Source organism: Cyprinus carpio, chromosome B17 (genome assembly GCF_018340385.1).
Source record: "Cyprinus carpio isolate SPL01 chromosome B17, ASM1834038v1, whole genome shotgun sequence".
Taxonomy (NCBI): domain Eukaryota; kingdom Metazoa; phylum Chordata; class Actinopteri; order Cypriniformes; family Cyprinidae; genus Cyprinus; species Cyprinus carpio.
The window spans coordinates 23,919,601-23,942,959 of NC_056613.1; the positions used below are offsets into that span (position 1 = coordinate 23,919,601).

The 23,359-nt window shown below is 34.8% G+C and overlaps 1 protein-coding gene across 4 annotated transcripts in view; it reads left to right on the plus strand.

The window, feature by feature from the left end:
- Positions 1–23,359, plus strand: part of LOC122140192 (myelin transcription factor 1-like protein) — a 92,230-nt gene that overhangs the window by 52,160 nt on the left and 16,711 nt on the right. For 2 of the 4 annotated variants that reach the window (XM_042742877.1, XM_042742876.1), the window contains exons 9-15: positions 1,692–1,799; positions 1,984–2,201; positions 5,435–5,688; positions 19,449–19,570; positions 21,091–21,159; positions 22,035–22,097; positions 22,752–22,835. In XM_042742877.1, coding sequence (XP_042598811.1) covers positions 1,692–1,799; positions 1,984–2,201; positions 5,435–5,688; positions 19,449–19,570; positions 21,091–21,159; positions 22,035–22,097; positions 22,752–22,835 — 918 coding nt within the window. The remainder of the gene's footprint in view (positions 1–1,691; positions 1,800–1,983; positions 2,202–5,434; positions 5,689–19,448; positions 19,571–21,090; positions 21,160–22,034; positions 22,098–22,751; positions 22,836–23,359) is intronic. The other 2 variants (XM_042742878.1, XM_042742879.1) reach the window with 2 other exon arrangements.

Here is a 23,359-nt window from a genome sequence, read left to right on the forward strand (position 1 = left end):
TTATTCATTCATGGAATAGATTGACAGTGATGAAAAATATAGAATACAACAAATGCACATTGCAGGTTTTAATGCAGCACATTTTTCTGTGGAAGGCATTGCATGTGGCTTGTAGTGGGCTGATGAAATGGTGGATGCAGATATTTGGAGAGGGTGCTGCAGTAATTGTCTCAGCAGCTGCTGTGTGGAGCGTCAGCCATTAGCACCTCACTGACACCTCACCAGGGGAGACGGCCCGCTCCAGACGGCCGCCACAGACCCCTGAACCACACACACACACACACACACACACACACACACACACACACACACACACACACACACAAACGCCATGCTTGTACTTGCAAGAGTGAAATTACATTTCTTATGGCCCAATAGAAACCTGGAAGCTTGCTTCATGTCTTGAATACTCACACACAGCTTCAGCTACCACATCTCTGTGATCTATGATTATAGCACTACCTAGAGGAGCCTTGTATTGCTCTCAGGTTACTTTTTTTGTACACTGGAAAAAAATAATATTTTCTTATTCAGTATTGTTTTGTCTTTGAATTCAGTTTATTGTTCATACCCCACTGACATATTTTTCTTCTTTTAAGTGTGAACTTAAAACTTAAAATTAAACTTAATCAAGCTTAATTTTGATATTAGCTAGTTAACAGTGAGAATAGGTCCCTACACTAAAGTGTTACCCAAAATACTAAGTAAACAAAACATTCATTCTTTGCATTGTGGCTTGTGAAAATTAATAGAGTTAGTAATGTATGAACTTTTTCTGTAAATTTTTATGGAGACAAAAAAAAAATAGTCAGTTAACATTTATGTACGGAAAAAAAAGTATAAAGCAATAAAATAAAGTTTATTAGTGTAAATAAAGCTGATAATTTGAACTCAAATGGAAAATTTCTAAATGAAATATTTAGCTTACAATAGCAGACATTTGTATGTGGTTTTACGCCAGAACCCAATGGCTGGCTGCACATAATTCTTAGAATAGTCTTACATGTTAGAATTTGGTGGGGTTTTTTTTTGGTTTTTTTTTGTTTTTTACGCCAGTTGCATAAAATGTATTTGTCTAATTTGAATCTGAATCTGAAAAATAATAACTGCTAGTTGGTCAGACTAGCTCTTAAGATGCAGTTTTAACATACTGTAGATGTTTATGTAACTGGTCCCAGATTTTACAATTGTGACCCAACAGTACCAAACCTAACCTTAGTTTAATGTGGTCTGGGTCTTATTTTCTTGCATAGATTTGCTGAAGTGCCCAACCAAGTTTATCATATCACTGTTAATTTTCAACCAAAATATTATATGGTTGAAACAATATGGAAAGTGTTTTCTATTGCCTTTTTCTCAGGAGGCAGATCTGAGAAGCAGAAGAGTTTCTACAGAGAAATCTTTTTTTCCCCCCTTTTTTAATCTTTATGATTGTTTTTAATGCATAATCCACTGTTGTGCACAAGAAACAACTGAGACATAAGAGAGCTCAATCTTTTTAATTATATTTTCTTTTTTACAGATCACGGTTTTGACCTTCAGTATTCTAATTCTGACTTCATACTGTATAAAGCAGATTATAATAGACGCATATCACTGATGAGTCTAAAATGCACAGAAATGAATCTGACTTGTCACATGTTGTCATGTCTTTTTAAAGACGTTTCTGACAGTTCTTTCTGTTCATCCAGCCTGTCTGGCTGTCCAATAGCGGCTGCAGAGAAACTGGCCAAAGCCCACGAGAAACATCAGTCGTGTGATGGAGGCAAATCAAACCAGGCTTCAGATCGTGTGCTCAGGTAACTGCTCCTCATTGCTTACGCTGACACAACAGATCAAGCAGTGAATTTGCTTCTTGGCTGGAAACTGAGTACCTTAAATAGGCAACAATTCTTGTTGAATTTTCTGTGCAAAGTTCATGAAATGGATAGTATGCACGCATTCATATGATACACCATAAACTGCTGGTTGTGTCTGTTCCAGGCCCATGTGCTTCGTCAAACAGCTGGAGATTCCACAGTATGGCTATAAAAACCACGTGCCCACTTCAACCCCACGATCCAACCTGGCCAAAGAGTTGGAGAAATACTCCAAAACCAGCTTTGACTACAACAGCTATGACAACACCAACGTCTACAGCAAACGGCACACTGCTGTACCCAAAGTCCACAGTCGGGACACACTGCCCAAAACTGATGATGGTAAGACCACAGCATTCACACGTCTGTGCTATCATATCAATATACACCACTGTTCAAAAGTTTGGGGAAATCATTCTAATATGATGATATGGTGCTGAGTTATTATTAGTTAGCAATTATTAATAATGGTTCTTATTATCAATGTTGAAAACAGTTGTGCTATTTCATATTTTTAGGGAAACTGATACTTTTTTTTTTCTTTCAGTATTTTTTGAATTGAAAGTACATTTATTTGAAATAGACATCTTTTGTGAATTTTATAAATGTCTTTACTATCACTTTAATATTTTTAAAATGTCATTGCCAACTTTTGTTATTGGTTATTGTTAACTAAAACTAAAACCATAAGAAAATAAATTGCTGAAAAATATTGAAATAAAATAGAATATTATATATAAAATAGAATATTATATGCTATATTATAACTAAATAGTCTAAAACAAATTACTAAAAAAAAAATTTTTATGACAAAAACAACAAAATTACTAAAACAGAAATATAACAAAAAAGTCTATCTGGACTAATAAGTTACTGTTTAAAATGTCTAAATGTTACTGCATTAAATGATAGCAAAATATCAAAGTAAATGTTCTCTCAATTTCTGCTGGAGCTTTTCTCAGAATTAACTTTACCTTGCTTGAGCCATTTTTGTAATGACTTTTGACCAACAGAACCCCCCAAAGAACAGTTGTACAGTGACACTTTTTTTTTTTTTTAATTAAACTGCAGGAAGTAAGGAAATATGTGTTCTGTGGTGACAGAGGTGGATGGCCTGTCAAGGAAAATTGCAAAGATCTTATAACACCATAATTTATTCTAACAACCTGAACATTTATAGACATGTGTTACAGATTTCAGTTTAATAAAAAGGTTATTCCCAGGTATCTGATTAAGACTCAAATCTGTAAAAGACTTTGCAGAGTTTATTATTGAGCTCATTAATTAATTTTTTTTTTTTTTTTTTTTTTTTTTTCTGGATTACATATACCAGAACTATAACATGTAAGATGATAAACAATGGGGGAAAAAAACACTGAAAGATGTTCCACCAAATCCATCGAATATAATTTTATTTTGCACCAGATGTTAAAAGCCAAGTGTGTAGCAGTTTATTTTATTTTAGTATCATTAAGATACTATTGTTTTTTTTTTTTTTTTCATTTACATTTTTGTAAAATATTTAATAGATGTTCTTGTCATTTTTATTGGATTTTTTTTTTTTTGTCCACTGTTTTTTTTTTTTTTTTTTCTTTTTATTATTATTATTATTTTATTTTTTTTTGGCTCTAGTTATAGTTTTAGTTATTAATGCTTTTAATTGTTTCAGTTTTAGGGTAGTTATTATTAGTGAAAGTATGATGTCAGTTCTCTATAACTTCACACAGCAGAGGAACCACAGCTGTAGTTTATCACTTGGACTATAAGCTAAAAACTACAGTGTATGTCGTCTTTTGCTAGATAAATAAATGTCAAGGTGGTTTGATATTATTTTGTCCAGTAAAGCAAAGAGTAAGTCTTAAGCATCCAAATACTTTCTGTAGCTGATGTATGATCATTATTATCACTATGACTCCTGAACATATGACAATGTTAAGGTCTGAGAAAACTATAATGCTCGGTGAGGAACTAAACCCTGTTAGAAAAGCCTCCGAGATCTTCCTTCACTGTATTTCTGAGGTATGGAAATGTATGGAAATGATCTGGAGGCAGATGTATAATGAATGAGGAGGTTTAGGCAAATCACAGTCTGGATTTAGGGCTGCTGCTAATTGCAATTCTGTGCGTAAGACTGTGAGATCCCCGGCCATGCTTTAATGACCAGACTGGGGGGAGAAGATAGAGTAAAAGGAATGCAGAAGAGAGAGATAGCGAGCAATGGCAGCAGGACGCCCGGTGGGAGATGTCACTTTGATGCCCAGCTGGTGGTTGTGGCTCATTGTGTCTTTTGTCAAATTGCAGTGTCTCTCCGTCTCTCACCTACATCCGGACACCCCCCTCAACACCCCATCATTTAAAATCTCCTCATAATAATCAAAAGCATCATAATAAACAAGCCTTTCTTCAGGGATTTGACTACAGGACACAATCTAACATACTGAGTTTCCATGCACTGTATTTTACAGTACGTTCAGTGTACTTACTTGCCCCAGAAAGTACTGAGTACATAATATAAGCTACACTGTAAAAAACATAAAAAATAAAGCAAAGATTTTACATACATTTTGCAAGAAAATACGATCTTTCTACTTCCAAATTTCATGCTTAATTCAGTGTGTAACTTGCCAATTATTTATGAAATTTACCAGAAATTTCAAAATAAATCTTACGCAGTCTTTTATGGGTTACTGTTAGGTTTAGGGTAGGCTTTGAGTTAGTACCTAGGTATTAGCTATATATTGCAGCAACTACAGTAAGTACATGCATTTTATTTAACACTTTATTTTAGATGTCCTTGTTACATTGTAATTACTCAAAAATGTACTCTGTAATATTAATTAAGAACATGCACTTACATGAGTCATGCCATTTCTTATACAAGGCTGAAAAATGAATCCTTTCCAATATAATTTTTATTTATTATCGGCATTTCCTGAATTTTTACTGTGCATTTTGGAATTGCATCAATAGCATGCCAGTGATATATATATATATATATATATATATATATATATACACACACACACACACACACACACACACACACACACACACACACAGTACTAATAAACAGCCAATATGCTTATAATATGCATGCTAATAAGCAACTACTTAGAACTGGTCCCTAAACTGAAGTACAACTGAAGTACTGTACTACTTTTTTCAAAAACTTATTCAACCTATTAATAAAAACAATAAAAATATCTCAATAATAGTATCAGTAGTTCCCAGATCTAAACTAAGATGCAGGATGATCGTGCTTTAGCTGCAGCAGCTCTGAAAATGTGGAACAATTAATTAGAACTAAATTAGAACTGTGCCAACTATTTCTTTTGTTTTAAATGTAAGCTATAAACATATTTCCTTTCGCAGGCTTTTAACCAACCCTAGATGTGTTGTGTGTGTGTGTGTCATATCTTTTGTTTTATGGATTGTAGAGCACATTGGTTTTAATTTCAAATAATTGTGAAATTAAATCCTAATACAACAAAATGTAGACCAGAAGTGTATTTTTTTCCCTTATGTCTGCACATATGGGGCTTATGTTAAAGTCACTGCTCTGTATGTCCCGTCAGTGAAGCACTACTGCAAGAGCTCCAGTTCGGCGAGCAGCACCACCAGCAGCTACGGGCCCAGCAGCAGCAGCATGAGCTGTGGAGGAGGAGGAGGAGCGAGCAGCGCCAGCAGCACCTGCAGCAAGAGCAGCTTCGACTACACACACGACATGGAGGCGGCGCACATGGCTGCTACCGCCATCCTCAACCTCTCCACCCGCTGCAGAGAGATGCCCCAGAGCCTGAGCGGGAAACCCCTGGAGATCTGCACGCAGGTACACATACAATATCAAACCCCTTTTATACTCGCTCAGACATTTTTACTTTATCATTATACATTACATTATTACACATTATTAATTCTTAATATATATCTAATCTGGAGACCAAGCATATAGTAGAGCTCATCTCTGAGATGTCAACACTGAAATAACAATTTAATGTCAAGATGACAGAAACGTAAGAAATATATAATATAATATAATATAATATAATATAATATAATATAATATAATATTAATTAAAAATAAAAAAATAAAAAGTTCAGCACATGCACAAGTCATTTGTCTATAATATATATCAGAAAGCTTGTTCTAATCAACCGATAAATGTAAATGCCAGACATGCGTTAGGATTTGACCCAGTATGTGCAGTTTTTCATTTGTAACTTCATATTTGCATGAGGTTTTCGTCCTCATTGGACTTTGTCATGAAATGTTTGATGTTTACCTCAGTGTTTCTGTATGGTTTCTGGGTGGATGCTGCAGTAGGTGGTTGATGCTGTGGTGGTGTAGTTGGACACTCATTGACACAACATTATATACTGGTTTCTGAATATCATTCAGGATGGAGTCTGTGGGATTGTAAGTCTATTTGCTAAATAGTAATAAATAGTAACTATTACTATTACAAATACTAGCAATTATACTAGAAAACAAAGGGAGTTTTTGCTGCATACCAGTTAAAGACACAACCTCCTGCTAACACTCAGCCTGAAGAAAAATTGGAGAAAAAGCAGCACTGAACACAATGAATGTTATTTGTGTGGGATATAGGAGCTATATCCTCAGATTAAGCACAGGCACTCATCCAGCATGAAATAGGAGGAAAGGAGAGTTGATAATGTGGTGTGTGTGTGTGTGTGTGCGTGTGCGTGTGCGTGTGCGTGTGTGTGTGTGTGTGTGTGTGTGTGTGTGTGTGTGTGTGTGTGTGTGTGTGTGTGTGTGTGTGTGTGTGTGTGTGTGTGTGTGTGTGTGTGTGTGTGTGAAACATGGTGTGTGTTTGTGTGTGTGTTGGCTGGCTTCTCTCTCTCTCATTTCATCTGCTGTCATTCTGCAGTCAAGGATGGGCTGAGCTGCCTGCAGCAATGCTCTTCTCTTGCTGTCATAGGTTCAGCGGATGATGCTTCCTCTCCATCTCCATCTCTGCTCAACACATTTATTTCAGTAGTGCAGTGTCCATGCAGCTCCTCGTCTCTCAGCGGAGCCGAAGCACTTGTTAAGCATGACTTCTCAGCTGCGTTTGCTTCAGGACTCCTGCTTTACATTGGCCATTAACTGGTGACTCAATATAGCACCAGAATCAAATGTTGCTGCAAAAAAAAAAAAAAAAAATCTTATGTTGTTCGTCTTAGTGTAGTACAAATATCTAAAATTTCTTGAATCAAAATTCATTTGCTAAAGAAGCACAATATTTTCTGAGAAATCTACATTCTCCGAAACTATCAAAATTAAGTGAGTTGCTGAGAACAAGAAGAGAACTATCTACTGAAAATAAACAAGATTATACCAATATACTCTATTGGTAGATATATTTTCTGGCTTTAAGAAAAAAATTAAAAAGACTTTACATTTTATGTAATTTGGCTTGATTTGAAGAAAATGTAAATATTTGTATACTGGTAAACAAGACAAAAATATTGAGTTTGAAAATCATTATTTGCAGAGATGTTGTTTCTTTTTGTCATGTTCCAGCCGTCCATCCCTCTGTCTCTCATTCTCGCTGTCTAATTGGAGCAGCTTTAGTCGAGGCTACAGCAGGAAGTGTCATGGGATGTGACCTCTTAGCTTGGCTGTCACTTCCTCCAGGGTTCCTGTAGTAACAGAGGTCAGGCTGACTGTAGATAGAGAGCACCTCCTCATCCCTCACTAATTATGGCTCTGAATGTGCTGAGATGTGTTTAGATGAATCGTATACATACTAACTACATTCATAATGTTCATCCTCTTCTTCATTTTTCATTTACTTTCTCCATCTCCTGACTCAGCTATGGACATGGTGAAGTGTCAAAATACTAGATATGTTGTTTTATCCCTTCAAACTCAACAAACTGAAGAAATCTTTGTTACAAACCTTTTTGCATTTTTTTCCAGTTTAATTAAGACATTATTTGTATGTTTATTGAGCCATTTTACTCATGAGGATTGTTGGCTGCTCCCTACAATATATAATTTTACGAGAATTTACAATACATGTGGGGACAATCGGTGCCTGCAATATGGGCAAAACCTGACCTACACACACACTCATACCTCAGCCACATCAGCAGAGAGGAGCTTAGGACCTTCTATATAAGCCAGCTCACACTGAAACGAGAGAGAGAGAGAGATAATTTTTAAATTTTAAGCATCTTTATTTAACAAAAAGATTAGTCACATAAAATCATATAACATAAATTTTTCAACATTTTTAAACCATTTTATAAAAAGAGTGCAAAATGAAGTTCATTTTCAATAACAGAACACAAAGCTTTTTACAGTTTTAAACCATTTTATAAAAAGAGTGCAAAATGAACCTTGATTTGATCATAGCTAAACACCCTTTCAACATTATAATCAATTATTTGCTCAATTTTATCTCTTCTGCTAATGTAAGTGGCCATTTTGGCTTTACCCAAAATAAAATTAAGCAATTGACACTTATTCTTTCTTTTTTGAACATATTTAAACCCAAAATAAAAGTTTCCCCAAAAAACTTCTCATTAAAACAATTAAAAAGATTTTGCAAAACATCAAATAAAAGCTTAAGTCTTGAACAATACAAAAAGGTATGAAAAACGGTCTCTCTCTGACAACAAAAACGACATTCATTGCTATCATCTGGATGTAAAATAGAAATAAAAGCATTAACATCAATAATGCCATGCAGAATTCACCATATAGATCTCCAGTTCTGTTAGTTAACTGTGGCTTGTACAGTGCACTTCACTCCGGTCTAACATTATTCCTCACCTTAAAAACAGTACGCCACGGTGTGTCAACTCTTTCATGTAGTCCCTATTTGTTGAAAGATTTTATACAAGCTTTATATCATTTTTTTCCATTTCTTTCATACAAATCCATATCTGACACCTTTTCAGATTCCAGAAAAAAATCCTGTACAATCACCTAAATTTTGTGAAAGTTTTGGAAACTGGTCCTTCTTGTTATAAATTCCTCTTCACTTTAACCTTGAAGTGTTTTTATTTCTTCTGTTGTAAAACCTGATTTTAATTCCAGTAGTACTTGTGTAACTATTCGAATGGATTTCACTCCTAAAAGAACACCTACATCCCCAGCTTTTCCAAGACTTGGGCCAGCCACTTTAACTAAACGTCCAATTGTTATAATCTTGGATTTAATGAACGCTGCAGTCATTGTCCCACATTCACCCAAAATGTCCAAATGTGATCCATAGATCAGGGGTTCCTTCAACAGCCAGAATAAAGATGATGTAGGACCAGTTCTTTTCTCTTGAAAGAGGTCCCATACTTTAAAAAGATTCCTTTAAAACTCTGGCATTCTGGATATGTTGACTTTTTTTGGGGGATCTATAAAGATGATGTAGTTATAGTTATTTTGTCTTTAAGCAGTCTTTAAAATCATACTGTCCACTGGCCACTGGGCTCCAGCTTAGGTTCTCTGGGCCAGTAAGGAATCACTTTATAAACTGTGAGCGAAAAGCTGCAGTCCTACTTTGTAAATGTACAAGTCCTTGTCCTCCTTCTTCCTTTGGTAAATACAATACTTTATGGGGTACCCATCTATCTATTAAAATGCATTGGATTTTCCCTAGTAAATATGCAGGTTGGTCTATACAAGCCAGTCAGTGTGATAAAGAAGAGGCCACCAAATTATTAAAGGGATACTCCACCCCAAAATGAAAATTTTTTCATTAATCACTTACCCCCATGTCATTCCTAACCCGTAAAAGCTCAGTTCGTCTTCGGAACACAATTTAAGATATTTTGGATGACAACCTGGAGGCTTGAGACTGTCCCATAGACTGCCAAATAAATAACAGTGTCAAGGTCCATAAAAGGTATGAAAGATGTCATCAGAATACTCCATCTGCCATCAGATGTGCAATCTGGGTTGTATTAAGCGACGGGAACACTTTTTGTAAGCGAAGAAACAAAAATAACGACTTTATTAAATAATTCCTTTGTCAACAGTCTCCTTTGTGTCTCTCCATATCACCGTATGCGTGTATGCTCTTCTGTGTCACCCACACCACAAGGATTCGCTGTTTCTAAAAATATTTAACTTTGATTATAAATAAAACAGCGCATCCTTGTGGTGCAGATAATATTCTTTCTAAAGAGGTATTTTCAAAATCCCTTAATGTTTTTATAACGTGTCCACATCATTTTGCTTATTAAGTATTATACTGTTAGACATAAAGTGGTTTTACAGGCTTGTACAGATACCCCTTCTAAAACTCTTCTCAGTTCATTTAAAAGTGGTTCAATTGCCAACGTGTAGAGTATCCCAGACAGAGAACAGCCCTGTCTTACCCCACGACACACTTTAAAAGGAGCACATAAGCCACCATTAACTCTCAATACACTCTCAATGTCATTGTATAGAACTTTTATATATCCAATAATATCAGAACTAAAACCAAATGCATGTAAAGTTTTCCACAGATCAAACTCTTTCTCCTGATCTAAGGAAATCAAACCCATATCTATACCCATAATTTTAGAAACATCCAATAAATCTAAATCCTAAATGGATATTATCCAATAATTGATCGTCCAGGTACACAGTAGGACTGACTAGAATGGATTACCTCCTCCAAAACCCTTCCTAATCTAATAGCTAAAACTTTTTAGATCAATTTATAGTCACAGCACAACAAAGATGTAAGTCACCAGTTTTTTATGTCTCTCATGTCCCCTTTTTTTGGCAAAAGGGTAAGGACCACTCTTCTACATCTCAGTGGCAGAAGTCCTCCAACTAGACTGTCACTGAGAACTGCCAGCATATCCTCCCTTATCACAGGCCAAAACGCTTTATAATCTTAACTGGTATTCCATCTATCCCAGGAGCCTTGGCATTCTCCATACTTTGGAGAGCTTCATGCAGTTCTCCTAGGCGTAAAGCCCTCTTGAGTGCTGCATTAGAGTCTTCAGAGACTTTAGGCAGTTCCTCAAAGAAACTGTTCAACAACCTGATCTTCCTTGTGTTCATAAAAAAACATTTGCTCTTTTCCGAATTTCAATAGGGTCTGATATCAGAGAATCAGTCTCAGAAAATGAAGAATATATAACACGTTTTTGATTGCTCTTTTTTTCTAGACTAAAGAAGAATTTTGACAGCACATCCATCTGGTCTATATCTTTAAACCGTGACCGAACTAGCGCCCCCTGTGCTTTTACTCTTTGCATGTAAGACAAAGCTTCAATATGTGTTTGATTTCTACTTGACTGTGCCACTTCTTGAAATTTCAGAATTTTATCTTCTAAAACATTAATAGATTTAATTATATATTTTGTGACATTGTGAGTGTACTGTTGACATAGTTACTTGATTTGGGTTTTACCAAACCCCCACCATGTTTGTAAAGACTGAAAGAACCAAAATAATTTAAACGTGTCCTTAAAATGTGCAACAATTAATAGATTTGTATTAAAATGCCAGTAAGCACTTTTCAGCTTGACAGAGTTTAAAGTTACTGTACATATAACTAGACTATGATCAGAAAACCAGTTTCAGAAAAGCAGTTCTTAAAAATACTAAGATGCTGCTTAAAACAATAGAATCTGTCTAATCTCGCTAATGGCAACATGTTATCACGGGCATGTGCCCATGTATACTGCTTTAAATTCCCATTTAAACTCCACCATACGTCATATAAATCATTAGCTTCAATCATCTGAGTAAGTCATTGTAAGTCATCTTATTTCTCCTAGTAATATAGACAGCATATTTTGCTTGTCCCACAATAAAATGAATAACATGACATTTTGACTTTTGTTTTGGACTATAAAAAAAGCCAAGAATAAAATCCTGCTTTGTAAAACAAATATAAAAAAAAAAACATTTAACAAGTCAAAAAGAGGGTTAAGTCGATTACCTTCCATAAAACAATGAAATATGGTCTCTTGTCCCAAACAAAAAGGACATTTGTCACTTACAGTGGAATTTAAAATAGATACAAAGGCATTCACAGCAATAGCTCTATGTAAAATTTGCCATTTTAAATAACCAAGTTTTTTTGTTAATGGTGGTTTGTAAATTGCTCTCCAAACAGACTTAATTTCAGAATGAATCCCTAATTTTTCTCTCCATATGTATCTGTTTTAATACTTAAATTAAGTTGATGAATAACTTTCACAATGCATTTATATGGCATTTTTTCTTCTACTGTACAAAAATCAATATGTTTATTAATTCCTAGGTTTAACAGAGGGCTAGTTAAACAAGACTCATCTATAGCGGTAGATGTTTTCTTTAATGTATTGGATTAAATTCACTGAACTATTCTATTAGTATCTTCTCTTCATCAGTTAAAACCTCAGTCAATTTATCAAGAAACCTCTTAAAGGTTGCAATTTGTTCAGGTCTCTGTAAATCATATCATGATTCATTTATAATTCCAGTTAAATTAAATCTTTTATGATCCATTAAAAACAATGTTAAGTCCATTTCCATATTACCCACTCTTCTCAAGATGCTTAATGCCAGTGGTCTCCATGCAAGTGAGTAAGGTCTCATTAAAAGTCTCTGTATATACTGGAGACGGTAGGTCGCTCTTCTGCTTACGAGATTTACTAATCCTTGACCTCCTTCCTCCTTGGGCAAAAACAGAATGCTTTGAGGAGTCCAATGATAATTGTCCCAAAAAAGTTTACCAGCTCTCTTTGTTCATCCTGTTTGGGCAAAAACAGAATGCTTTGAGGAGTATGCCATAATGAAGTCCGCCACAAGATTATTAATAATACGCCCTCTATAAGAACATCTGAGGGGAGTAACCATTTCCATTTTTCCAATCGACCTTTTATTTTCTCAAATAACCCTTGCCATTTTTTTTTAATGAAACTCTCATTTCCCAGATAGACCCCAAGATATTTTAACCCTCCTCTTTTCCAACACAATCCTCCAGGTAAAGTGAGAAGATCTCCATTCCAATTTCCCACTAATAGAGCTTCACTTTTTCCCCAAGTGACTTTAGCAGAAGAAATACATTTAAAATCATTAACAATTTTTTCTGACTTATATACATCATCCTTTCCGTTTATAAAAACAATAACATCATCAGCATAGGCAGAACGATATAAAGGATTATTACAAGCAGGGAAAACCAGACCTTTTAAATGATCTTGTAACTTTTGAAGTAAAGGTTCAATGGCTAGGGAATACAGCATACCAGACATGGCACATCCCTGCCTAACTCCACTCTGAACTTTGAATGGAGCATTCAAACCACCATTAATCTTAAGAACACTCTCAATGTTACAGTATATAGCCTTAATCACTGGTATAAATGAAGGGCTTAAACCAAAAGCCTCTGAAGTATTCCATAAAAACAGATTTTCAACTCTGTCAAAAGCTTTGTCTTGATCGAGAGAAATCAAACCAGAGTTAATTCCTAAGATATTAGAAACATCCAAAACATCTCTAATTAAAGCAATGTTATCCAAAATAGACCTGTTAAGGATACAATAAGACTGATCAGAATTAATCAATTGGCTTAAAACTTTACTTAATCTTATGGCCAAAGCTTTAGACAAAATTTTATATTCTGAACATAACAGTGAAACAGGGTGCCAATTGCTGATAAACTGAAGGTCACCTTTTGTAGGCAAAAATGTGATGACTGCTCTTCTGCAGCTCAGTGGCAATAGTACTCTTTTCAGACTGTCATTAAGAACTGCCAGCAAATCCTCTCCTATGACGGGCCATAGAGCTTTATAGAACTCAACAGTTAGCCCATCAATTCCTGGAGATTTACCATTCTCTATGCTCATCATGGCAGTATGAAGTTCTTGGAATGACAAAGTATGTTGTAATTCATTGTTTGACTCTTCATCCACCTTTGGCAGTCCCTCCAAAAAATGATCAGCATCTGCACCCCATTCCACAAGTTCAGATTTATAAAGGTCAGAATTAAAGTCTACAACACAGCAACATATATCAGCAGGCTCAGTGAATTCTTGTCCTGCAGCTGACCGTAAGGAATGAATAATTTTACTCTGACCTTTTTTCATTTCCAAATTAAAAAAGAATTTTGAAGGAGCATCCATTTAAGCCACAGATTGAAAACGTGAGCAAACTAAAGCTCCTTGTGCTTTAACTCCCAACAGGTCTATTAACATTGCTTTTTTCCTCTTAGCTCCTTGTGCTTTAACTCCCAACAGGTCTATTAACATTGCTTTTTTCCTCTTCTTTGTCTCGAGTAACATCCCCCCCTCCGAAAAAAAAAATCTAAAATCATCTATACATTTTTTATCACTTAATAATGAAGTATTAAAGATCCAGTATGCACTCTTAAACTGTACACACTTAATTAAAACACTGCACAAAACTAAGCTGTGATCAGAAAACCCCACTGGAATAATTTTACAAAATCTGAAAAGATTACGTTGATACTGAACACTATATTCTGTCAAGTCATGCCAAAGAGATAGAATGTTCAGTGCTATGAGTCCAAGTATACTGTCTGACATCTTGATTCATATTTCTCCATATGTCACATAAATCATGAGTTTCAATTAGTTGTACTAGTGATTTCTGAGAAGCAATATGTGGTTCTATATGATTCCTATCCAACTTATCATTAACAGTACAATTAAAATCTCCACCTATGAATAACAACTCTTCTAGATTTAAACCTTTCAAAACAGCATCTACCTTTTTTTTTACTCTTTCTAATCCTTTATTAGGTGCATATAAATTCATAAGCACCATAGTAGTTTTCTCAAATTTTACTTTAATTTTTAAAAACCGACCTCCAATTATTTCATCAACTACACAAGGTAAACATGTAGGTAAAAAATTAAAATTAAAATGAAACAGCTACACTTATAGTGGTTTTGGATTTATGACTTACCTATTCTTTTCTCCAGTCTGTCTCATTTTTAAAATCACTATGTTTTTGATGTAGAATATCAATTTGCTTTTGTCTAATAAACTCAAATAACATCATTCTTTTATGACCGTCTCTGGCACCATTTAATTTTAAAGTTCTGATTTTAAAATTTGTCATATTTATTTTAGAGACCAGAGCAAAAAAAAAAAAAAAAAAAAACAACGAAAAGTTGCCAAAATAACTATTTTTGGCAGATTTTTAGAAATTAACAGCTTCATCATCCTTGTTTTTTTTTTTTTTTTTTTGAGTTTGTTCACAAGTTTCCTAAGACGGTAAACCTTTACATCTTGAAAAGTACCTTCTTTCATTAGATACCTTACATAATTTATGAACTGTTTACAATCAGGGAAAAAAATCTTCAAATCTTCACTCCTTTCACTCCCTTTGTATGTCCTCAGCTCTATACAAGCAAATCAAGTTTTCATTTTGAGAACTAACAGACAGATTAGAACACTGAGACATATTTGAATCAGAGGAATCTCTATCACTGTCTGAACCCTCATTCTCACTACCACCATAATTTTTCTTAACTTGTTTGAAAGCCTTTCCACAGCTTTTTTTTTTCTTTCTTTTAACTGGGATTTTAAAGACAGATTCTACTTCCTCAAAATCAACATCATTGTCTTTGACATCCATTTCATCAGCGTCTGCCACTGCCACACAAACGTTTTCAAGATGTTCAGACTGCTCATTGGACATCAGAAGAGTATCATTTTTGTTAGACATCTCTGTTTTATCAGATTCAATCTCCGCAACTGCAATCGGCTCGTATTCGGCAGCTTATACTGCAGACGCACCGGCAGTCACCGAATCACTCACGATCTCAGCCGGAGCAGAACCTGCTTGTTCTTAGTTTGTGCTTGTACCTGTACTGTCCTTTTTATTAGGAAAATCACAAACGAGATGTCCAATTTTACCACAATTAAAACACTTAATTGTAGTATCAGATGTTGCAAACACTGTGTAGTAGAAACCATCAATTTAGAACTTGAAAATCAAATCAATCTCATCACTTCCATTTTTCAGCACCATGAAAACGTGTCTTCTAAATGAGACTAGATGTTTTACTAATGGTGACTTGCACTAAAGAGGGATTTTTTGATAGGGGAAACCAGTTTTCCATAACGAGATCATTCCTGTATCAATACTTCGTCTTTGATAAATGGAGGTATGTTGGACAGTATAACCTTTTTAGATGGGCTACTCAAAGGCAAAACAGGCTGAGTTAACCATTCAACACTTTGCCGCTTTGTACAGCTTCATTTGCCTTTTCAACTGATTAAAAAAAAAAATAACAACTGCACTGTTCATCCGCAATGCGGAAACAATATTATCATGTCCCACAATCTCTCCCACCGCTAAACAACACTGTTCCACGTTGATTTAAGACTCCACCTTCACTCCATGGCGGTGGATTAAATGATCAAAACTCATTGTGTTTTGGTTCATCATGCCTCCCAGCAACGCTGGTTGCAGACGCAAAACACCCCTAAATCCTAAACAGCCAAACAATTCAACACATAAAAGACAAACACACACAAAAAAAAGATAGAAAATAGAAAAGTTTTTAGCACACTGCTACAAACGCATTCACCCTCACCACACTCCTTCCACTCCCAGCATGCACTCCGACAGGGAGAGCGAGAGAGAGAGAGAGAGAGAGAGAGAGAGAGAGAGAGAGAGAGAACAAGCACTTGTGCTTTTAATGGTCAAATCTGAGTAAAATCTCACTACACTGTCACTACACTGCCATCTAGTGTATGGCAGCACTCTGATTTCCGTCCCCACCTATTTCTGCTTTATCTTCATACAAGTAAAGTCTGGCTGTAAATCATGCTGTTCTAGGCATTTGTTGAGATCTAAAAGTCTCAGTGATTTTTTGAGATTTAAAGGTATCTTTGTTGGGGATTTGTTTGGATGTAAATCATGCTAGTTCTAATCTATCTGTTCTATCTATTCTATCTATCTATCTATCTATCTATCTATCTATCTATCTATCTATCTATCTATCTATCTATCTGTGCATAAGTATTGGGACACCAGACTATTAAACCAACAGGACTTTCATGACATTGGATTCTAAATATATAAACATTAAGTCGATTCCCCCTTTACAGCTATAACAACTTCCATTCTTCTGGGAAGGCTTTCCTCAAGATTTTGGAGATTTTTTTGCCCATTCTACCAGTAGAGCATTTGTGAGGCAGGCACTGATGTTGGAGGAAAAGTCTGGCAATCTCTGTTCCAGTTAATCTCAAAGGTGTTTGAAGAAGTTGAGCCAAACTCATCCAACCATGTCTTTATGGATCTTGCTTTATGCACTGGAGGATAGTCATGCTGAAATAGAAAAGGGCCTACCCCAAACAAAAAATGTCATAAGCATAGTATTGTCCAAATTGTGTCAGTATGCTGAAGCATTAAGATCTTCCTTCACTGGAATAATGTAAATAGCCTGATACCATTTTCCCTCCTCCACTAAACTTTACGTTTTGGCATAATGCAATCAGTCAGGTAGCATTCTCCTAGCATCTGCCAGACTCAGATTCTCTCGGACTGCCAAACAGAGAAGTGTGATTCGTCACTCCACAGAACAGGTTTCCACTGCTCCAGAGTCCAGTGTCAGTGTGCTCGACTCCACTCCATCCGATGCTTGACATTGTACTTGGTGAAGTGAGGCTTGCATGCATCCACTTGGCCATTGAAACCTATTCCATGAAGCTCCTGCCACACAGATAGTGTGCTTATATTAATGCCAGTGGACATTTGGAACTCTTCAGCTATGGAACTGGGAGAGTGCTGACAACTTTTACACACAATGCACTGGGCTAGGTGCTTGATTTTATACACCTGTGGCAATGGGTCTGACTGAAACTACTGAATTCAATTATTAGGAGGTGTAACCCATACTTCTGTCCATATTGGTTTTACTGAAACTACTGAATTCAATTATTAGGAGGTGTAACCTATATATATATATATATCACATATATATATATATATAGTACACACATATATATATATATATCACACACACATATATATATATATATATCTTCTGTCCTATATATATATGAGTAATATGAGCAGGGGTGTGATATGGGGATACAAGGTGTTGTTGAAAGAAAAAATTATCTCCTTGTTTACAACCTTATTTCGCTCCCTTTCAATAAAAAAGTCTTTGCTACTGACTCATGAAGAGTCTTGTCGCCATCTAATCATGTAACAATGTAACCAAAATCACCATCACTAACACTAAGACTGTTTCTCAATACCAAATACTATTATTTAATACTACTATTATTTATATCAAATATTATTCATTGTTTCTCTAATTGTCTGCTTTTATGTTCCATAGTTTATGTTAGGCCGTTAAAGCCTAAAGGTTTATGTGTAATACAATTAATGTTGAATCAAATAAAATAGTTTCTAAAGCTACAGTTTGTAATTTCTACTTGATACTTGATAAATAATCTTTTGTGGGTATTTTCAGTCAAAGTAATTTTGCGATTAACTGTGATTAATTAGATTAATCAAAACATCATGTAATTAGTTCAATTAAATATTTTAATCGACTGACAGCACTAATATATATGTATATAGGGAGTTTGCTTCCTCCGTGATTTTGCCCTGTTGCAGGTTATTGCTGTGCCTCTTTGCTGGTATAAATGAGTATGCATTGATGTTTGGCAGCTGGTGTTGAAAAGAAAGTGGAAGTGGGGGAAAAAAAGTTACAAAACGCAGCTATCAAACACACCTAACTATGTTCAGAATAGCATACTATCACACTGTTACTATTTCTGCAGTGAGCACATTTTCTTTATGGGTAAAATACAAGGATGACCTACATCATAATGTGTACCTTACCACAAAGAAAACTGTGCAAAAATACTCAATCCCACAGTGCAAAGCACTCAGTTTCACCTTCTTTTTTTAATGTGACAAATGAACCTGATGCGAAACATCAGCTGGGGTTCATTCTTGGTCAAGACATCCAAAATTTAAGCCATGGCAGATAACTTTCTCATGGAAACCAGTTTCTGTTACTGATAACTGGATGGTGATTCTTCAAATAGATAAGCAATGTGATGAGGTCACATGACAACAATGTATCATAATAATAATACATTATTGTAAACAATATTGTACATTTTTATCATATCATCTGTTGCATTTCACATATAGAGTGCATTAAATTAATCAAAAATTACAGAAAAGACATGTATAATGTTACAAAAAAAATCTGTTTGAAATAAATGCTGTTCTTTTCTATTAATCAAAAAACAAAATGGAAGCAGCATAAGTGTTTTCAACAATCATAGCAAATCAGCACATTAGCATGATTTCTGAAGGATCATGTGACACTGAAGACTGCAGTAATGATGCTGAAAATTCAGCTTTGCATCAAGGGAATAAAATACATTTTAAAATGCAATCAAAAAAAAGTTGTTTTATAGTGTAATAATATTTCACAATATACTCTGAGTAGTAGCCATCATTTGGAGATCATTGGAGGTTCTCAGGGTTTGAAACATGTGTCAAAACAATTTGAATTGACCCTAAAAATTATACCGAAATGAAAAAATTCTAAGTGGTTCAAAATTATTTTCTAATGCAAGAGATTTTGGTGAAGAAAAAAAACAAAAACTAACAGGTCTCTTTCTTTCTGGCTTTGCTGTTACAGTCTGATGATCTGGATCCCTTCCAGGACATTTTAGAGGACAGCGCGTACACTACTGATGTCGGCATTCCCAGTCCCAAACCAAAATTTTCTCCTTGCAAAGAAAGCAAAAAGGACCTGATAACGTAAGCACCACGGGGGAATGATGTGATCACCCACAGCACCTGTCTTCACCCGTCTCTTCCCATTCCTCTTCTCCTCTTTATCTTCTCTTGCTCTCAACTTTAGAGCTCAGCACTACTGCATGCCACATGATCGAACATAAACGTAGAGTCAGGACGCCGAGTACACTTATTTTTTGAATGCTTTATCAATTTAAAACATAATTTCATTTAAGCAATCCATTGCTCAGCTTCTCTCTAGGATGTGATGAGATTTAGGACTCGCACACTCTTGCAGACAGTGAAGCTAAACTGGAAACAATGAACTAGAAACAAAAACGATAAAATCAACATCATAGATATTTTGGCAACACTTTGCGTTAACAACCAATCAGAGTTCAGGTTCAACTAGGCACCAATGCATAGACTGTTACTGGACCAAAAAGCTAATCGAATTAGGGCTGTCAATTTAACAGATTCATTTAATGGTTTAAAGATAAACAAATTAAAAAGGAGTGCATTTAATAATGCATCAAATCCATTTAAATTTATTTTTGTTAGGTCTCAAAAAGCATCAATAAAGAAATGATTCAGTTCAATTAAAAAAAAATAAAAATAAATAGCCAGTTGTCAAAGCCTGATTTGATTTTCCCAACTTAAATTACCAGTCATTTAGGCAACAATGTAGAGAAATATAGGCAGTATGACTAATTTTTGCAAGTAGCATTTAGAATTACTAAAATGTGACAGCTTCCTTATTGTGGTTGATTGTTAGTTATATCGCAGTATAGATTTTTCCCATTATTGGAGCATGCTTGAGGTATAGCACATTCATGTTTTTGTGAATTTGAAGGAATTGTGATTAATTTGATTCATTAATCAACATATCATATAATTAATCTGATAGAAAATGTAAACCAATTGGCAGCCCTAATAAAAACATTTCAGGTCTTTTAATATTTCTTCATGTGCCCCTGTAATGCACACAGAGGTGTTGTAATGCTCATGTGGGGACTCCCTTGAAGTGTTGCCACTTTTGACCAGGCTTTTTCTTTTACATTTGGTAATATAATATTTTGTTTCCTTTATTATATTTTGGATTTTGGCCTTTCATTCTGTCTATTTTTTCTGGAGACAGATGTCCAACACCAGGGTGTGATGGGAGTGGTCACGTAACCGGTAATTACGCCTCACACAGAAGGTGTGACTCCATTTTCTAATGGTGGATTCAGTCCAATGAAGTTATTGTTTTCAGCTTACTTCTACTATGCTGTCGAAAAAATCTTTGAGACTGCCTCTCCATGTTAACCCTTTGAATATTTCACCAGGGATAAGTGCTAAATTTAAGAGAGAGATAAAAAAAAATGCTTTACTATTCAGAGGGTTAAAATATAGAGCAAAAATCCCATCCACTTACACCATGGCTTTATTGCATTTGCAGTGTTTTCTGAGTGGATTATGTCTGTATGTGTTTGTTGTTTAGTATTAGTAGCAAGTCCGACCTCCGTTTTGTTTCACTGACATCTGCGTGTGCAATCTTTTAGTCTTTCAGGCTGTCCTTTAGCAGATAAAAGCATTCGGAGTATGATGGCCACCAACTCACAAGAACTCAAGTAAGGATCAAACTGTTGTTTTCAAAAAAAATAATGTTATCCCACTTCAGACCTAAAGCAACAGGTCCATAGCTGCCATAGATAATGAGATACAACAACAGGGAAATGAACCAAAAATTCTGATTAGTGATCAACAAATGTGAGTTTATCAATAGTTTATTCTTGAAATATTACTTTAATCATTATGTGATTACAGCTTACTAAGCGCCAATAGTTATTCATCATGTCTACCGTGCTTGATATTTTTTTCAACAGAGACAGTGAGTCACAGTAAGTTTGAAATTTGACTTTTATTCTTTAAAAAAAAAGGTTGTCCCACCCGTTAAATGGATAATAATTGCATTAGTTGACACATATTATCACGTCACACCATCATTTTTTACAGGGAATACATTTTGTACTATAAAAAAAATACAAATAAAAAATTTGCAAAACTGATAACTGTTGTTTTTATCCCCACAATAGAGTTGAACTGTTGAGCTTCCCTTATAAAAAAGGAAGTACACTTAAACATAAACATCCTTAAACACAAAACAGGGCAAACAAGACAGAAGTAATATAACAAATAATAATGGTAGTCAAATAATAAAAGTGGTTAAAAAGAAGCTTACAGCAGTTTTGTATGTGATTACTGAACACTTTTTATTTTATTGTGAATGTAATGAATGCACTGCCTCAGGCTATGAAGTTTCTTTCCTACATTTCAATAAGCTTTACCTTTATTTAACAAATCATGAAGACTTTTATTTGGAAGGTTTGTAGAAAGGCTGTTGTGTGAGGTAATATTGATTTTTCTGAAGATGCTACATCAATGTGTTTGCATTAGGGCTGCTCTTTTGCATGCTGGACAGTAACAGGGTGTATTTCTGTCCCAGGTGCCCGACCCCGGGCTGTGACGGCTCGGGACATAACACTGGCAACTACGCTTCACACAGAAGGTAATGTGCACGCAGACCCTTGTTATTTGCAGATAATATAATATTGATGAAATAAAAAAGCCAATTACTGTAACTGTACTAATGAGAGTTCACTTTCATGACTATGCAAATAAATGTAAGGGTTCACTTTGCAAAAATGTCATGTAAAAAGTCAGTACATGTAAAAGCAAATAAGTACACTTAAGCACATGTAAAATATTTGATAATAATTTAAACTGTAGTTTTATTTGATATTGCATTTAAAGATAATATATTTTAATGTACTAAATCACAACTTTGGCATTACAAATATGTAATTGCAAATAGATTTAAATACGAGTTATAATAGAAATGACATTAAAGTATATTTTAGTTTACCATAAATCTTTGTCAGTACATTCAGCAGTTCGCTTTAACTATAAGACAATAATTAAATGTAAAAAATTTACTTAAGTCCTACTTAAGTATGTCAAAAGCACTCAAAAGTTCAGCTAAATACATTTATTATAAGTTAAAACCATAATATATTTTTAACAACATGCAGCTAAGTGTCTGAAAACCTTGCATTTAGTTCTCTGTTTTGTTTATTTTATTTAGATATGAAATTCTTTTTTTTTTTAGTATGAAGTGAACTTACTTTTCATAATGGCTGAGGTAACAACAGTTTTTCCTCAGTTTGTCAGGATGTCCACGGGCTCGGAAGACTGGAATGAAGATAACACACAGTAAAGAGGACAAGGAAGACCAGGAGCCGATCAGGTACCGACTCACTGCCTTTAAAAAGCAATAACTAAATCTGCATTCACCTCTGCTATGAAGTGACATCAAGAACATAATTCTTTCCATTCCCAGATGTGAATATTTAATATAGTGCTTACCAACTCCATTTAATTAACTACATTCACAGCAAAAGTTCAATAGAAACAAATGTTTAAAATTTAATTTAGTGATTTAATTTTAAATTTAATTTTATAGATTTTATATGAGAGTGTTAAATGAGTAGGTAACGCTTCACAGTAAAGTTCCATTAGTGCTAAACATTAACTAACATTGAGCAATATTGTTTTTTCTATAGTATTTATACATCTTTGTTAATGTTAGTTACTAAAAATACAAGTATTAACATAAAACTATAACCTAGGTTACAATTAGGTTAACCTAAGGAAGTACTTAGGTAGTAAAATGCACTATTCAGGTGTAAAATGCTCTTTTAGGATGCTAAAGTGACACATTCCATTTGCTAGACAATAAGAAGGCAAAAAGTTATGTTGAAATATATTGAG